Raw genomic sequence first — 19,047 nt, 5'->3', positions numbered from 1 at the left:
ACAGAGTATTAAAAAGCAGAGACATCACTTTGACGACAAAGATCCATATAGTGAAAGCTATGGTTTTCCCAGTAGTCATGTATGACTGTGAAAGTTGGACCATAAAGAAGACCAAGAGCCAAAAAATTGATGTTTTTGAATTGTGGTACTGGAGAAGATTCTTGAGAGTCCCTTGGACAGCACTATCAAACCAGTTAATCCCAAAGGAAATCAACCCTGAATATTCATTGGAGAACTGTTGCTGAAGCTTAAGCTCCAAACTTGGGCTACCTGATGCGAAGAGCCGTCTCATTGGAAAAGATCTTGATGTTGGGAAAGGTTTCAGGGAGGAAGAGAAGGGGATGATAAAAAATGAGATGGTTAGATGGCATTATTGACTCAATGGACATGAGTTTGAGCAAACTCAAGGAGATAGTGGAGGACAGAGGAGCCTGGCGTGCTGCATTCCATGGGGTTACAAAGAGTCAGAGATGACTTAGCAACTGAACAACAATAACAGCAATAGGTGGAACGCATGGAAGACAAAATATAAGAAATTTTTATACAATAATTAACTAAGGATAAAGAGAATCTAATATAACAGATACTTGAGAAAGTCTTATCTACTAGAGGGTAAGCGTAGAGAAGAGACTTTGACGCCAACCAGAGTCTTATGTTAGACCACTGATTAGAACTAAGTAGAATAAGTGTGAGGAATATGGGCTGTTTTATAATCTGTGTTGGTATTATCAATGTGAGATTCATTTTGTATGTTTTGGGAGATTAAATCTGGGGGAGTAAACAATAAATGTGGACATTAATTATATTAGGAATTTAAGGTGCGTTTATAGCAGACTGACTTGAGAGAGAGGATTTATGGAGTTAACTTGTGCAGGGAAGGGGATTAAGCAGCTTTATTCCTTTGAAATTACATAATTTGACTTACAGTATCCAATGCACATAACAAAATATTTTGTGTGGTCACATTGTCTTCAGAAATAGAATATGGGATCAGTGAATTTTTGACAGTTAACATTTACTGAAACATATGTTATAGAATACTAGTACTCTGGTATGTTTTGTTTATGTTAAAAAATACTTCCATAGTCAAACTACTAGGAGCTGCATAGATTTTTTAAAAAACATCAAATGAATGTCTTTGGATTACCAAGAATTTTTATAAATGTTATTGTACACTGTAAAACCCTAAGATGGTAGCATGTCTTCCAGTACCCACGCCAAAGGAAGAGGAACTCAGATAATGAAACTAGACTCTGATGGGTCCCCAAAGATTCCAGAGAAGCACAGAATGGTGGCAAGGAAGCAATGTATAAAGCTTCCAGGGGAATACAAGAAGAGGAGAACGTCTATTTCTATGTAAATATTATATTTCCTTTTTCTTGTCTATATTATTTAGAGGCTGGACTAAGGTAGGCATTAAGGGTCTATTGGAATGGTGTGCTTAGCATGTCTCTTGCCAAACCGTCAAATACCACCTACAGTAACCCTAGAAAAGTAGGCTGAGCAGATGGCTGAGAGATCCCTGTTGCTTAGGGCTGGCCTAATGGGGTGTTTAGGTGTCTCCAGATCTCTCTATTCTCTAATCCAATTTCCCAAGGTAAGTGCTTATAGGAACTTGAGACTGATCCTAGGTCAGGAATAAACTTATATCTGTACTTACTTAGAGTGGCTTTTTGCATTGTATGCTTCCTTGGTGGCTCAGATGGTAAAGAATCCTCCTGTAAAGAGGGAGACCTGGATTGGATCCCTGGGTTGGGAAGATCCCCTGGAGGAGGGCGTGGCAACCCACTCCAGTATTCTTGCCTGGGGAATCCCATGGACAGAAGAGCCTGGTGGGCTACAGTCCATGGGGTCACAAAGAGTCGGACACACCTGAGTGACTAAGCACACACAGCAACCACCCAAGTCAAGTGGGCTGAGATATCTGGTGACCTTGGAGCAATGTCGTAATTTTCTAATCTCTTCGTTCTTTCTTAGAGACTTCACTGATAAATGGATGTGACTTTCTATTTCCTTAAATTCTATTTTAACCGTGTTTCTTAGAGCCATAGCAAATACTGATAGGAGTTTCTTATTTATTTTTTCATATCTGTTGATCTTATTTACTCATAAGGTGTTATATATGAAAAGCAGCAATCATATTTATGAGGACATTAAAAATTTCTCAACACTTGAGCTTCCCCTTTTGAAAACTCTAATTCATGATTACCAATGAGGTCATTCCCAGGTCAGGTGATGGGTGAAAAAGAGTTGCTTTGCTTTCCAGTTGTAGAACAGATTCATTTTTTATTTTACTATAAATAGAATTTAAGTAAACAAAATAATGACTACCTCAGTAAATTTTCACTGTACCACTAAAGCCTGAAGGGCTCTGTAGGGAAGCCTTGCAGGCTGTCTTTGATGGTAAGAGAGAGAAACAACCAGCAGTACTCTGAGCTTTCCACCACTACATGGCTTCAAACTCAGCAGCTCAACTTCTATTTGTTTGATATATTCACGTTTTGGACTTTCTCAAAAGATTTTATGAGGAAATGTTTCTAATTACAAACAATTTTAGACAACTATTGCCTTAATAATGAGGGTCTTAAATTGCACTCATCTCACACGCTAGTAAAGTAATGCTCAAAATTCTCCAAGCCAGGCTTCAGCAATATGTGAACCGTGAAATTCCTGATGTTCAAGCTGGTTTTAGAAAAGGCAGAGGTACCAGAGATCAAATTGCCAACATCTGCTGGATCATGGAAAAAGCAAGAGAGTTCCAGAAAAACATCTATTTCTGCTTTATTGACTATGCCAAAGCCTTGACTGTGTGGATCACAATAAACTGTGGACAATTCTGAAGAGATGGGAATACCAGACCACCTGATCTGCCTCTTGAGAAATTTGTATGCAGGTCAGGAAGCAACAGTTAGAACTGGACATGGAACAACAGACTGGTTCCAAATAGGAAAAGGAGTACGTCAAGGCTGTATATTGTCACCCTGCTTGTTTAACTTATATGCAGAGTACATCATGAGAAACGCTGGACTGGAAGAAACACAAGCTGGAATCAAGATTGCCGGGAGAAATATCAATCACCTCAGATATGTGGATGACACCACCCTTATGACAGAAAGTGAAGAGGAACTCAAAAGCCTCTTAATGAAAGTGAAAGTGGAGAGTGAAAAAGTTGTCTTAAAGCTCAACATTCAGAAAACGAAGATCATGGCATCCGGTCCCATCACTTCATGGGAAATAGATGGGGAAACAGTGGAAACAGTGTCAGACTTTATTTTGGGGGCTCCAAAATCACTGCAGATGGTGATTGCAGCCATGAAATTAAAAGACGCTCACTCCTTGGAAGGAAAGTTATGACCAACCTAGATAGCATATTCAAAAGCAGAGACATTACTTTGCCACCAAAGGTCCAGCTAGTCAAGGCTATGGTTTTTCCTGTGGTCATGGATGGATGTGAGAGTTGGACTGTGAAGAAGGCTGAGCACCAAAGAATTGATGCTTTTGAACTGTGGTGTTGGAGAAGACTCTTGAGAGTCCCTTGGACTGCAAGGAGATCCAACCAGTCCATTCTGAAGGAGATCAGCCCTGGGATTTCTTTGGAAGGAATGATGCTAAAGCTGAAACTCCAGTACTTTGGCCACCTGATGCGAAGAGTTGACTCATTGGAAAAGACTCTGATGCTGGGAGGGATTGGGGGCAGGAGGAGAAGGGGATGACAGAGCATGAGATGGCTGGATGGCATCACTGACTCGATGGACATGAGTCTGGGTGAACTCCAGGAGTTGGTGATGGACAGGGAGGCCTGGCGTGCTGTGATTCATGGGGTTGCAAAGAGTCGGACACGACTGAGTGACTGAACTAAACTGAAAATCAGACCTTGTCTGTCCACACTAAAAGTAAGATGAACAAGATCAGAGTAGGCAGAAATAATAAGAGCTTTTGTTATTATGAAATTGATATGCTAATACTATTTCTACACAATGCCCAGGAATATCACCTTTTACTTGAACTTATTTACCCTTTTAGAAACACAATTCTAATAAATTTGTCATGTGTATTTATGTATGTATATACATGTTATCCACTTAAAGAAGCAACCTAAAATAAATAACCATTCATAGCAGGTTGGCAATCTCACCCAAAGGGAAAAGAATCCTATAAGCATAATCAGAACATGTACCAAAAACAGAAAAGAAAGGTAAAAAGTTATAAAATTATGTGACTATTTTGTGTTGTAAGAAAAATATGCTATATAAGCAGTTAATACCTGAAAGGCTCATTATTTAATATCCAAGTGTAATAGTTGAGGTTAAAATAATAACTTATTCATCAGATAATATTTGATTATGAATTAGTTCAATGGAGAAAAAAAATTGAAATTAAAAGACTAACTTTCAAATTGCAAATTGTTATTATGAATCTGAACTTTTGTGTTAAGTCATTTAACCTCTCTGAAACTCATTCTGTTTAAATAATAATTTTAAAATAATCTTTAAAAATGATAATACAACCTAAGGTGTGAACAAGATGATGGATTAGGAAGATCCTGAGCTCACCTCTGTCTACAGGTACAATGAAATTGCAACTATTTACAAAGAAACTATCTCTGAACGACGAGTAGAAAAGATTTTCCACAACTAAAGATATTAAGTGGAAATAAGTAATTTACATTACAAAGAACTCAAGGTAATGATAATTAAGATGGTCAATGAACTTGGGAGAAGAATGACAAGCTCAATGAACTTGGGAGTGAATCACAGTGAGAAGTTTAATAAAGAGCTGGAAAATATAGTGAAGAATCAAACAGAGCCGATACTTCTCTAAACAAGGTATATAAATGGTCCATGAGCATCTAAGATACTCAACATTATCAGTCCATAGGAAAGTGTGAATCAGGGCCACAGTGAGGTAGCATTTCACTCTCACTAGAATGGGTATGACAAAAAAGAGAGACAACAGTATTGGCTAGAAAATGAAGAACTGATACCCTTATTCATTCCTGGTAGGAATTAATATAATGCAGCTGCTCTGGAAAGCAGTTCCTCAGAGTTATACATAGTGTTACCATGTGACTCCACAATTACACATCAAGCTGTTCATTGTTGACCTGAAACAAATGGACTGCCAGATATTTCTCCAGCAAAGATGCATTTATTTGGGATCAGAAGAGAGCTACAATTCAGAGTCTGCGACCATGCTGAGCCACGTGCAAGTTACCGCACACCAAGGAAACAACAGTTTTATAGAGGGGAAAAAGCAGTGGGAACGGCTATAGTAAACAAAAGTGTATGGCTTTTCATTGAGTCATTGCCAGGAAAGAAGAGGGTCATTCTTCCTATTGGGCTCTGCTGTTGACCCAGAAGAGGGCCCTCTTCTGGCCCATCAACTCTATTTAAAATATTCAAGTTTTGTTTATAAAATTTGGACAATACCCGAGAAATGAAAACACATGATCACACAAAAACACGTACACAAATGTTCTTAGCATCATTATTTACAATAGGTTAAAACGTAGAAACAACCCAAATGTCCATCAACTAATAAATAAAGAAAATGTGATCTGTTTACACAGTGACATTTAATTAGTCATAAAAAAGTATGAACTACAGATACATGTTATAGCATGGATGAACCTAAGAACATTATACTAAGTGAAAGAAGCCAGACACAAAAGATCATGTGTTATATGATTCCATTTATGTGAAATTTCTAGAATAGGTAAATCTGTAAAAGTAGAAAGTAGGGTAATGGTTGCCAGGGACTAAAGGAAGGGTGGAATGGGGAGTGATTGTGATAGATGTCGAGTTTTTTTTTAGGGGTGATGAAAATGTTCCAGGTGATTACACAAGCTTATAAATATACTAAAACTCACTGAATATTATGGTATGTGAATGATAAAAGAAAACTGGTGGCAAAACAAATGGCCATTACTCACCATCACCTTTAGTGTTGGGGGTTACTGGAGACGGTGTCAACAGATGAGGCATTTGTGCGGGTTCCTTGCTGGAAGTTCCTAATTTGATAAGATAGATGACATTATTATTAGTTACAATTTCATCTCGCTGGTCAAGGAATAAATAAAAATAAGTCTAATTTGAAGGTGAAAATCTTTCTATAGATACTGGGTAAAATTTGTATAGTTCTTCTGTGTATTCTTGCCACCTCTTCTTAATATCTGCTGCTTCTGTTAGGTCCATACCATTTCTGTCCTTTATTGAGCCCATCTTTGCATGAAATGTTCCCTTGGTATCTCTAATTTTCTGAAGAGATCTCTAGTCTTTCCCATTCTATTGTTTTCCTCTATTTCTTTGCATTGATCACTAAGGAAGGCTTTCTTATCTCTCCTTGCTATTCTTTGGAACTCTGCAGTCAAATGGATATATCTTTCCTTTTCTCCTTTGCCTATTGCTTCTCTTCTTTACACAGCTATTTGTAAGGCCTCCTCAGAAAACCATCTTGCCTCCACGCCAGAGGCCAGGGGCGGCGGCCAGGAGGAGCAATCCACGCCCAAGGCCAGGGGCGGCGGCCGGGAGGATCAACCCCACATCCAAGGAGTGGTGGCTGCGTGGGCGCAGGAGGGCCTAGAGGAGCTACCCCACGTTGAAGGTCAGGAAGGGCGGTGGTGAGGAGATACGCCTTGTCCAAGGTAAGCAGCAATGGCTGCGCTTTCCTGGAGCAGCCGTGAAGAGATACCCCACGCCCAAGGTAAGAGAAACCCAAGTAAGACGGTAGGTGTTGCAAGAGGGCATTAAGAGGGCAGACACACTGAAACCATACTCACAGAAAACTAGTCAATCTAATAACACTAGGACCACAGCCTTGTCTAACTCAATGAAACTAAACCATGCCCTTGGGGCAACCCAAGATGGGCGGGTCATGGTGGAGAGATCTGACAGAATGTGGTCCACTGGAGAAGGGAATGGCAAACCACTTCAGTATTCTTGCCTTGAGAACCCCATGAACAGTATGAAAAGGCAAAATGATAGGATACTGAACGAGAAACTCCCCAGGTCAGTAGGTGCCCAGTATGCTACTGGAGATCAGTGGAGAAATAACTCCAGAAAGAATGAAGGGATGGAGCCAAAGCAAAAAGAATACCCAGCTGTGGATGTGACTGGTGATAGAAGCAAGGTCCGATGCTGTAAAGAGCAATATTGCATAGGAACCTGGAATGTCAGGTCCATGAATCAAGGCAAATTGGAAGTGGTCAAACAAGAGATGGCAAGAGTGAATGTTGACATTCTAGGAATCATCGAACTAAAATGGACTGGAATGGGTGAATTTAACTCAGATGACCGTTATATCTACTACTGTGGGCAGGAATCCCTCAGAAGAAATGGAGTAGCCATCATGGTCAACAAAAGAGTCCAAAATGCAGTACTTGGATGCAATCTCAAAAACGACAGAATGATCTCTGTTCGTTTCCAAGGCAAACCATTCGATATCACAGCAATCCAAGTCTATGCCCCAACCAGTAACACTGAAGAAGCTGCAGTTGAACGGTTCTATGAAGACCTACAAGACCTTTTAGAACTAACACCCAAAAAAGATGTCATTTTCATTATAGGGGACTGGAATGCAAAAGTAGGAAGTCAAGAAACACCTGGAGTAACAGGCAAATTTGGCCTTGGAATACGGAATGAAGCAGGGGAAAGACTAATAGAGTTTTGCCAAGAAAATGCACTGGTCATAACAAACACCCTCTTCCAACAACACAAGAGAAGACTCTATACATGGACATCACCAGATGGTCAACACCGAAATCAGATTGATTATATTCTTTGCATCCAAAGATGGAGAAGCTCTATACAGTCAGCAAAAACAAGACCAGGAGATGACTGTGGCTCAGACCATGAACTCCTGATTGCCAAATTCAGACTTAAATTGAAGAAAGTAGGGAAAACCACTAGACCATTCAGGTATGACCTAAATAAAATCCCTTATGATTATACAGTGGAAGTGGGAAATAGATTTAAGGGCCTAGATCTGATAGATAGAGTGCCTGATAAACTATGGAATGAGGTTCATGAAATTGTACAGGAGACAGGGATCAAGACCATCCCCATGGAAAAGAAATGCAAAAAAGCAAAATGGCTGTCTGGGGAGGCCTTACAAATAGCTGTGAAAAGAAGAGAAGTGAAAAGCAAAGGAGAAAAGGAAAGATATAAGCATCTGAATGCAGAGTTTCAAAGAATAGCAAGAAGAGATAAGAAAGCCTTCTTCAGCGATCAATGCAAAGAAATAGAGGAAAACAACAGAATGGGAAGGACTAGAGATCTCTTCAAGAAAATCAGAGATACCAAAGGAACATTTCATGCAAAGATGGGCTCGATAAAGGACAGAAATGGTATGGACCTAACAGAAGCAGAAGATATTAAGAAGAGATGGCAAGAATACACTGAAGAACTGTACAAAAAAGATCTTCACGACCCAGATAATCACGATGGTTACATCACTGACCTAGAGCCAGACATCCTGGAATGTGAAGTCAAGCGGGCCTTAGAAAGCATCACTACGAACAAAGCTAGTGGAGGTGACAGAATTCCAGTTCAGCTATTTCAAATCCTGAAAGATGATGCTGTGAAAGTGCTGCACTCAATATGCCAGCAAATTTGGAAAACTCAGCAGTGGTCACAGGACTGGAAAATGTCAGTTTTCATTCCAGTACCAAAGAAAGGCAATGCCAAAGAATGCTCAAACTACTGCACAATTGCAGTCATCTCACATGCTAGTAAAGTAATGCTCAAAATTCTCCAAGCCAGGCTTCAGCAATATGTGAACTTTGGCCACCTCATGCAAAGAGTTGACTCATTGGAAAAGACTTTGATGCTGGGAGGGATTGGGGGCAAGAGGAGAAGGGGATGACACGGGATGAGATGGCTGGATGGCATCACTGACTCAATGGACGTGAGTCTCAGTGAACTCCGGGAGTTGGTGATGGACAGGGAGGCCTGGCGTGCTGCGATTCATGGGGTCGCAAAGAGTCGGACACAAATGAGCGACTGTTCTGATCTGATCTGACATTCTTTTTCTTGGGGATGATCTTGATCCCTGCCTCCTGTACAATGTCATGAACCTCTGTCTATAGTTCATCAGGCACTCTATCAGATTTAATCCCTTGAATCTATTTTTCACTTCTACTGTATAATCATAAGGGATTTGATTTATGTCATACAGGAATGGTCTAATGATTTTCCCTACTTTCTTCAGTTTAAGTCTGAATTTGGCAATAAGGAGTTCATGATTGGAGCCATAGTCAACTCCTGGTCTTGTTTTTGCTGACTGTATAGAACTTCTCCGTCTTTGGCTGCAAAGAATATAATCAGTTTGATTTCGGTGTTGACCATCTGGTGATGTCCATGTGTAGAGTCTTCTCTTGTGTTGTTGGAAGAGGGTGTTTACTATGACCAGTGTATTCTCTTAGCAAAACTCTATTATCCTTTGCCCTGCTTCATTCTGAATTCCAAAGCCAAATTTACCTGTTACTCCAGGTGTTTCTTGACTTCCTACTTTTGCATTCCAGTCTTCTAATATGAAAAGGACATTTTTTGGGGGGTGTTAGTTCTAGAAGTTCTTGTAGGTCTTCATAGAACCGTTCAACTTCAGCTTCTTCAGCATTAGTGGACAGAGCATAGACTTGGATTACTGTGATATTGAACGGTTTGCCTTGGAAACAAACAGATCATTCTGTCGTTTTTGAGATTGCATCCAAGTACTGCATTTCTGACTCTTTTGTTGATTATTGGGGCTACTCAACTTCTTCTAAGGGATTCTTGCCCACAGTGGTAGATAAAATGGTTATCTGAGTTAAATTCACCCATTCCAGTCCATTTTAGTTCACTTATTCCTAAAATGTCGATGCTCAGTCTTGCTATCTCCTATTTGACCACTTCCAATTTGCCTTGATCTAACATTCCAAATTCCTATGCAATATTGTTCTTTACAGCATTGAACTTTACTTCCATCACCAGTCACATCCACAACTGTGTGTTGTTTTTGCTTTGGTTCTCTCTTCATTCTTTCTGGAGTTATTTCTCCACTGATCTCTAGTAGCATATTGGGCACCTACCAACCTGGGGCATTCATCATTCAGTGTTCTATCTTTTTGCCTTTTCTTACTGTTAATGAGGTTCTCAAGGCAAGACTACTGAAGTGGTTTGCCATTCCCTTCTACAGTGGATCACGTTTTGTCAGACCTCTCCACCATGACCCGTCCATCTTTGGTGGCCCTACATGGCATGGCTCATAGTTTCACTGAGTTAGACAAGGCAATGGTCCATGTGATCAGATTGATTAGTTTTCTGTGATTGTGGTTTTCAGTCTGCCTGCCCTTTAATGGAGAAGGGTAAGAGGCTTATGGAAGCTTCCTGAAGGGAGAGACTGACCGACTGACAGAACAAGACTGGGTCTTGTTCTGATGGGCGGGGCCATGCTCAGTAAATCTTTAATCGAATTTTCTGTTGATGGGTGGGGCTGTGTTCCCTCCCTGTTATTTACCTTGGGCCAAACTATGGTGGAGGTAATGACGATAATGGCAACCTCCTTCAAAAGGTTCCATGAATGCATTGCTACACTCAGTGCCCCCAGCCCTGCGGCAGGCCACTGCCAACCCACGCCACCACTGGAGACTCCTGGACACTCATAGGCAAGTCTGGGTCAGTCTCTTGTAGGGTCACTGCTCCTTTCTCCTGGGTCCTGGTGCCCACAAGGTTTGTGTCCCCCAAGAATCTGTTTCCCCAGTCCTGTGTAAGTTCTGGCAGCTCTATGGTGGGGTTAATGGTGGCCTCCTCCAAGAGGGCTTATGCATACCCAGGTCTGCTGCACCCAGAGTCCCTGCCCCTGCAACAGTCCACTGCTGACACATACCTCTGCAGGAGACATTCAAACACAGTTCTGTCTCAGTCTCTGTGGGGTCTGGTCCTGGTGTGTACAATGTTTGTTTGAGCCCTCTGAGCATCTCTGGTGGGTATGGGATTTGATTCTAATCACGATTTCACCACTCTTACCATCTTGCTGGAGCTTTTCCTTTGCCTTTGGACCTGGGGTATCTCCTCAAGGCAGAAGCAGAAGATAAAAGAAGAGGTAGCAATAATACACAGAACTATACAAAAAAGATCTTCACGACCCAGATAATGATGGTGTGATCACTCACCTAGAGCCAGACATCCTGGAATGTGTAGTCAAGTGGGCCTTAGGAAGCAAAACTACAAACAAAGCTAGTGGAGGTGATGGAATTCCAGTTGAGCTATTTCAAATCCTAAAAGATGATGCTGTGACAGTGTTGCACTCAATATGCCAGCAAATTTGGAAAACACAGCAGTGGCCATAGGACTGGAAAAGGTCAGTTTTCATTCCAATCCCAAAGAAAGGCAATGCCAAAGAATGTTCAAACTACCACAAAATTGCACTCACTCATCTCACATGCTAGCAAAGTAATGCTCAAAATTCTCCAAGCCAGGCTTCAACAGTATGTGAACTGAGTACTTTCAGACATTCAAGCTGGATTTAGAAAAGGCAGAGGAACCAGAGATCAAATTGCCAACATCCATTGGATCACAGAAAAAGCAAGAGAGTTCCAGAAAAACATCTACTTCTGCTTTATTGATTATGAGTGAGTGGGTGAAGTCGCTCAGTTGTGTCCGACTCTTTGCAACTCCGTGGACTGTAGCCCCCCCAGGCTCCTCCTTCCATGGGGTTCTCCAGGCAAGAATACTGGAGTAGGTTGCCATTTAAGCCTTTGGATGTGTGAGTCACAGCAAACTGTGAAAAATTCTTAAAGAGATGGGAATACCAGACCACTTTACTTGCCTCTTGAGAAATCTGTATACAGGTCAGTTCAGTTCAGTTCAGTTCAGTCCCTCAGTCATGTCCGACTCTTTGCGACCCCATGAATCGCAGCACACCAGGCCTCCCTGTCCATCACCAACTCCAGGAGTTCACTCAGACTCATGTCCATTGAGTCAGTGATGCCATCCAGCCATCTCATCCTCTGTTGTCCCCTTCTCCTCCTGCCCCCAATCCCTCTCAGCATCAGAGTCTTTTCCAATGAGTCAACTCTTCGCATCAGGTGGCCAAAGTACTGGAGTTTCAGCTTTAGCATCAGCCCTTCCAAAGAAATCCCAGGGCTGATCTCCTTCAGAATGGACTGGTTGGATCTCCTTGCAGTCTAAGGGACTCTCAAGAGTCTTCTCCAAAACCACAGTTCAAAAGCATCAATTCTTCGGCGCTCAGCCTTCTTCACAGTCCAACTCTCACATCCATACATGACCACAGGAAAAACCATAGCCTTGACTAGATGGACCTTTGTTGGCAAAGTAATGTCTCTGCTTTTGAATATGCTATCTAGGTTGGTCATAACTTTCCTTCCAAGGAGTAAGCATCTGAAAAATGTCCCTCAAAAGGAAATAGGAGAAATGTGTGTGTGTGTGTACACATGATTTCAACTGTTCTATCAAGTGTCCCTCAACAGGAGCCACCAAAGGTAAAGTTGATGTAAAGGTCTCCCCCATTATGTTTCACATGAGTAGGTATAGAATTTCTCTTTCAAGTGAAAAAGGTAAGATGAATTCTTGGTATCACAAATTACAATTCTGGATTCTTTCAGTGAAACCTCCACCTCCACCCTTTCATGATCACTTACCGTGATCACTTACATATTATTTAGACAGTGTTATTCATCATAGACCATTGTAGGCAGGCTAGGGATCTTCCCACTTAGAAAGCATATGTTCCAAGTAGTTAACAGAAAAACTGTGGAACTTTAGCTCTTTAGGACTTCATGCAACATCTGCACTTACCTTCTCTGTTTCCTGGTTCTTTGGGGGGATATTATTGATTACAAGGGCTTTCCTGGTGACTCAGATGGTAAAAAATCTGTCTGCAATGTGAGAGATGCAGGTTTGATCCCTGGGTCAGGAAGATCCCCTGGAGAAGGGAATGGCTACCCACTCCAGTATTCTAGCCTGGAGAATTCCATGGACAGAGGAACCTGGCGGGGTACAGTCCATGGCATTGCAGAGTTGGATATGACCAAGTGACTAATGTTTTCACACTGTTGCTTGCAAAAGTAATATGTTTAATCAGAATCAAACAATTTTAAGCCAAGGACTCATTTGGCAACTCAGAGAGATTGAAGGGAAATAGAGATTTTATATATATATATATATATATATATATATATATATATATATATATATAAAGGCAATGGCACCCCACTCCAGTACTCTTGCCTGGAAAATCCCATGGATGGAGGAGCCTGGTAGGCTGTAGTCTATGGGGTCGCTAAGAGTCAGACATGACTGAGTGACTTCACTTTGACTTTTCACTTTCCTGCATTGGAGAAGGAAATGGCAACCCACTCCAGTGTTCTTGCCTGGAGAATCCCAGGGATGGGGGAGCCTGGTGGGCTGCCATCTATGGGATCACACAGAGTCAGACACGACTGAAGTGACTTAGCAGCAGCATGTGTGTGTGTGTGTGTGTGTGTACATATATATATATATATATATTATATTTTATTATATATATCTTTATATAAAAATATACACATTTATATATATGGAGAGAGAGAGATATGCTTTGTAAAAATTAAAATAAAAAAATGAAATAATTCAGCCTGTGGAGTGTTGGTTGAAGGCCTCATGGTCCCTGGCTCCCTGACTGTCATTTGGAGTTTCCCTTAGTTGGTAATGCAGATTGTACCACATTTTGAGAATAAATCCCCTGTGCTGCCCTCAATGTGTAATGTAATACTTTCTCTTGGTTCGGTAAAGAAGTTCTAAGGGTTGGTTTGGTTTCACATTAGAATTAGACAGTTTGGAAACAATGAACTATATTCATAATACCCCTTTTCTCTTGAGTATCACCATCACATTCAAGTCCAGTGAACTAGCCCTTATCAATCTTCCGTATGTCTTAGAATGGAAGTTAAACGAGGAATATGAGGGCAAGAAAGACAGCAGTGGAGATTTCCGTTTATCAGGGTACATGATTTTTAGGTCTTTCTGTTACCTTAGCATGCTAACTGTATTTCTGCCCATAGGTAATCAACAAACATTTCTATTTCCCCTGCTCCACTGTTTTCTGGACCCAAATGATATGCCTCATTTTATGTTTTCTTCAGGATGGACAATGCATTATGTGCTGGGTTAATGATCTCTTGAGTTTTTAACTGAATGGTCCTAATGGCTCATTTTGTTTTTCATGGATGATAAGGTAATTTTCTTTAATACCAAGAGCCATAAAACATGATACAGGCATCACTCAGTCCAGTAACCATAACGATGCCACTGCTACTGAAATTTACTCATTACATCTATTACCATCCCAATGTAACTAACAAAACCAGTCTCTTATTAATACAGTTCCACCATGTAGGCTGTGCTGCTTACGGGGGAACTGGAATAGTTAGAAAGATATTTTTGTGACTGAGAAATGATAATTTTTCTTCTCTAAAAATAAACCTTGTATGCATAACCCTCACAATAAGACCATTCTCAAACAAGAAGTGATCTAAAGAAAGAAGTCCACTATGATCTCAGGGCTCTGTATTCAATCCAAAATAACACATACATTTTGAAATAAGGGAATAACCCAGACTTTCATACCAAAGATACAAGATTCCCAAATAATTTTCCTATGATTAAATTATATGGGTGATAATTTTATTGTTAAATTTAGAGTAAATTTCATGAAAAATTAATCCTACCTTCATTAGATAGTTCACCTGTTGATTTCTTATCATTTGGTGATGTACTTGTATCTATTGCTGGTAGAGTTGTATTTATTTCAGAAGTTGTTGATGGTGGAGTGGCTGTTGCTGTGGCGTCTGAAAAAAAAAATTGTGTTAAAGTAGTTTCATTAAAATTTACATTTATTTTGCTGAGAAACATTCTAGTATATTTAAACAAAATAAACCTGTATGTATGGTTTTGGAATTAATTTTCTAATTGTAAAAGAATTCAACCTTGAGTTCAGTATTCATTCATTCACTCCAACAGCTTCTCACCAATGGCATGAATTTTTAAGATGATTGCAGGAGCAGTCTGTGGTTCTGAAAGAAAATAATATCTTACAAAACCAGTGAGGAATACATGTGTAAGTTTGACACAAGCCAACTAAAGTAACATTGTCAGGTGAAATAATTAAACAAATACTCTCTGGGCAGTGTTCACCAAGTGTTATTATAGCAAGTTATTGTTACTAAATACTAAAAAATCTCAGTAGTAATTCATTTCTACCTGGAACATAGCATTCTCCTTTCTTTCTCTCCTCTCCCCCTTTTCTCTCTCTCTCTGTATATACATATATAGATATAGATAGATAGATGTGTGTGTGTCTAACTATATATGTAAATTGATTGTCTCTTTGGAATATATTAGTAGACAATAGATTAAAAAATTCAACAATTGCTACAAGCCTAAATTCTTGGTGATAGAGCCACCATAAATCTGCCTTTTAAAATCATTTATTTCTCTCAACTGTAATAATCAAAAGCACAGAAGTGAAGACAATACAATGTTATATATATTGTATATTCATTTTTAATAATTATTTTTGGCAATAGAAAGTCACTGTCTTATAGTAACTCTTAAAACGTCCATTGCAATATTATTTTTTAAAGTGAAGCATGTAGGGCTTCTCAGTGATCTATGGAAAGATTTGTTTCACACAATATTATTGTAATTTTTTAACATTTATACAAGCATATGGGGTTTCCCAGGTGGTGCAGTGGTAAATAATCTGCCTGCCAATGAAGGAGACACAAGAGGTGCGAGTTTGATCCCTGGGTTGTGAAGATCTCCTGGAGAGGGAAATGACAACCCACTCCAGTATTCTTGCCTGGAAAATCCCATGGGCAGAGGAGCCTGGTGGGGCTACAGTCCATGCGGTCACAAAGAGTCAGACACGAGTGAGCACACATACACACAAACATACAGTCACACAAGTGGATCCAAGTAGTTCAAACACATGTTGTTCAAAGGTCAGTTATAGAGTCAGAGAAACGAATGTTGATAAGAGGGTGGACTCTGAATAACAAAAACTTTTGTTCAAACTCCAGTCAAATTGGGTATGTCATTACAGTAAATGCATGTCCTTCGTATAACTTGTCAAATTTAAATTTCATTCAAAATTTTCCTCTTTGAATTTGAGGAAAAAGCAATAATCTTGAAAGTCAGTGAAAAGTAATATTTGAGATGTCACGAGATAAGAGTGTTCTTCCTGTTTCGTTTTGTAGATTTGAGGGGCTTGGGAGTGTTAGTGCTCAGCTCTGACTTTGTTTACAAAGAGCTCACAGAAATTGCTTGACATGTTCAGCATATACTGACAAGCTCTGTTCACACAGGAACAACAGCATTGCCTTTTCACAGGCTTTACCGAAACCAAATCAAAGCTTTTTTCACCTCTGGAGATGCATTCACACCCTTGGTCTTACTACCCTCCCCTCTTGCCTTTCAATATCTAGCAGATAAAAGGAACACAGCACATATGAAGTTACCTTTGCTCTATTAATTAGTCATTTTGTTTTTGCTATCTTTTTGTCCTAGAGTCCATGATATAATACTAATTTCTAAGTTTAAATTGAGATTGAAGAAGAAGTTATTCACAGAAGCATATACTACTTGGATGGGAATTTCATCTGTAAATAGCTTGAATGATTTCTCTCTTTGACTTGCTAAATATAAAACAACCTTAATTTCTGAGTATAATCCACAACTCCAGAGATATTTTTCATATTTCTTTTTTCCCTTCCTTACTTCATTCTTTCCTTCCTTCTTTCCTTTTTGCTTCTGCACACACTGGTAGCCAATATGAAAAGCATAGTTAAATAGTGAAAGACTTTATGTTGTACCAAACAGCATCACACTTAGGAGATTTTAATATGGTAGGGAGTATGTCTGTACACATTAAATAACAAAGAATACTCTGTTTGAGATGTGTATAACAGTGTTTCTCAAACTTTGGGTTATTAAACAGTTAAAGACAAATGCATTGCAGTCAGAGCTTTTTCCCCAAATGAAAGAGAAAAGAGACAACATTAGAGTAGTTTTGTAAATAATGAGAGCAAGTATTGTTTCATGAAGCTTTTGCTTAGGAGTGTGTGTGTGTATGTATGTGTGTGTGTGTGTGTGGTGTGTCTGAATGAAATGTGTGCCAGTGCAAAATGTATTTCTTACAGTGATTCCAGCTAAAAATTTGAAAACTGTGGGACAAGAAAAATTGAGGCCAGAATTTATAGACGATGACTACTCTTCTGGCATGAGGAAGGAATACTTCATGAGGGAGTTAACAGGGGCTGGAGCTTGAAGAGTGAGTAACATGTTCACACAGAAAGAGGAAAGAACATGAGTGAAGGTGTGAAATGGGGGAATGAGAGGGATTTGAGGGCATGCAAAGAGGTCTGTTTGGCTGAACTGCTATTGCTATGAGAAGACATGGTGGATGTATCTGGTAAAATTCTGGAGACCAGATTATAAAGGACTTTGAATACCAACCCAGAGACATGGGACTTTACCTACAAGTCTGTTTGGAGCAATGGGAAGAGACCATAAGGAAATTCAACTGTAGAAAACATGATTGGGAAATGAGGAGGGCAGAGAATGAGAAGCCACTAGTTGACCTTGAACTAAAAGCTCCCATTTCTATGTTTACCAATGTCGTTGGCCCTCTTGAAGTTGTCATGTGAAATCAGTAAGTTCACATGTATAGTTTGAAGCAAACTAGTAGAGAAATTTCTAGCCACAAATTTCTACCACATAATTAACATAGTAAGATTGAGATATTTGCTGCTGTTAAGTCACTGAGTGACTCTGTGAACCCATGGACTGCTGCATGCTAGGGTCCTCTGTCCTCCACTATCCCCTGGAATGTGCTCAAATTCATGTCCATTGAGTCGGTGATGCTATGTAACCATCTCATCATCTGCTGCCCCCTTCTCTTCCTGCTCTCAGTCTTTCCCAGAATCAGGGTGTTTTCCAATGAGTCAGCTCTTCACATCAGGTGGCCAAAGTACTGGAGCTTCATCATCAGTTCTTCCAATGAATATTTAGGGTTGATTTCCTTTAGGATTGACTGGTTTGATCTCCTGTCAAAAATCTTCTCCAGCACTCCAATTCAAAAGCATCCATTCTTCAGCCCTTAGTTTTCTTTATGGTCTAACTCTCACACCTATACGTGATTACTGGAAAAACCATAGCTTCGACTACATGGACGTTTGTTGGCAAAATGTTATCTCTGCTCTTTAAAGGAAATGGCAACCCACTCCAGTGTTCTTGCCTGGAGAATCCCAGGGATGGGGGAGCCTGGTGGGCTGCCATCTATGGGGTCGCACCGAGTCGGACACAACTAAAGCGACTTAGCAGCAGCAGCAGCAGGTTTGTCATAGCTTTCCTTCCAAGGAACAAGCATCTTTTAATTACATGGCTGGTTGACCTCACATTCCAGTTGTCCAGTTCTAGAAGAGTGACTATGCCATCATGGTTATCTGGGTCATTAAAGCCTCTTCTGTATAGTTCTTTGTATCCTTGCTACCTCTTCTTAATCTCTTCTGCTTCTGTCAAGTCCTTACGGTTTCTGTCCTTTATTATGCCCATTCTTGCATGAAATGTTCCCTTGGGATCTCCAATTTTATTGAAGAGATCTCTAACCTTTCCCATTCTATTGTTTCTCTCTTTTTTCACTGTTCATTTAGGAAGACTGAGATATAATGTAAGGCTTTTCCTCATCTTCTTCCTTCTACACGTTTGGCCACTGATTTCCCAGCACTCATTACTGTCTCCATTACCACTTCTTCAGATTGTTCAACAGAGAGCATTTCTTCTTTTGGCAAGGATTGACAAATAACCCATATAAATATGGAGCATCACTATGTTCCAGGTAGCATGTGAGTACTTTCTGTGGATTATCTCATTTAATCCTAATAAAGACCCTACAATGCTCATACTCTTATGATCACCATCTTATAGGTGAGGACACTGAAGCTCAAACATGGTACGCAGCTTGCCCATATTGTACCCTGGGAAGCAAGACAGTTGGAATTTCAGTACAGAC

At 40.1% G+C, this 19,047-nt stretch overlaps 1 protein-coding gene across 3 annotated transcripts in view; it reads right to left on the bottom strand.

Moving 5' to 3' along the window:
- EMCN (endomucin) overlaps nucleotides 1-19,047 on the bottom strand; it is a 122,201-nt gene that overhangs the window by 63,622 nt on the left and 39,532 nt on the right. For all 3 annotated transcript variants that reach the window (XM_025290383.3, XM_025290386.3, XM_025290384.3), the window contains exons 2-3: nucleotides 14,705-14,824; nucleotides 5,933-6,010 (exon numbers count right to left, since the gene is read on the bottom strand). In XM_025290383.3, the coding sequence (XP_025146168.3) occupies nucleotides 5,933-6,010; nucleotides 14,705-14,824 (198 nt within the window). The remainder of the gene's footprint in view (nucleotides 1-5,932; nucleotides 6,011-14,704; nucleotides 14,825-19,047) is intronic.

This window comes from Bubalus bubalis, chromosome 7 (assembly GCF_019923935.1).
Source record: "Bubalus bubalis isolate 160015118507 breed Murrah chromosome 7, NDDB_SH_1, whole genome shotgun sequence".
Lineage (NCBI taxonomy): Eukaryota > Metazoa > Chordata > Mammalia > Artiodactyla > Bovidae > Bubalus > Bubalus bubalis.
Note: the sequence above shows the minus strand (reverse complement) of the source record. Positions and strands in the feature narration are given on the sequence as shown.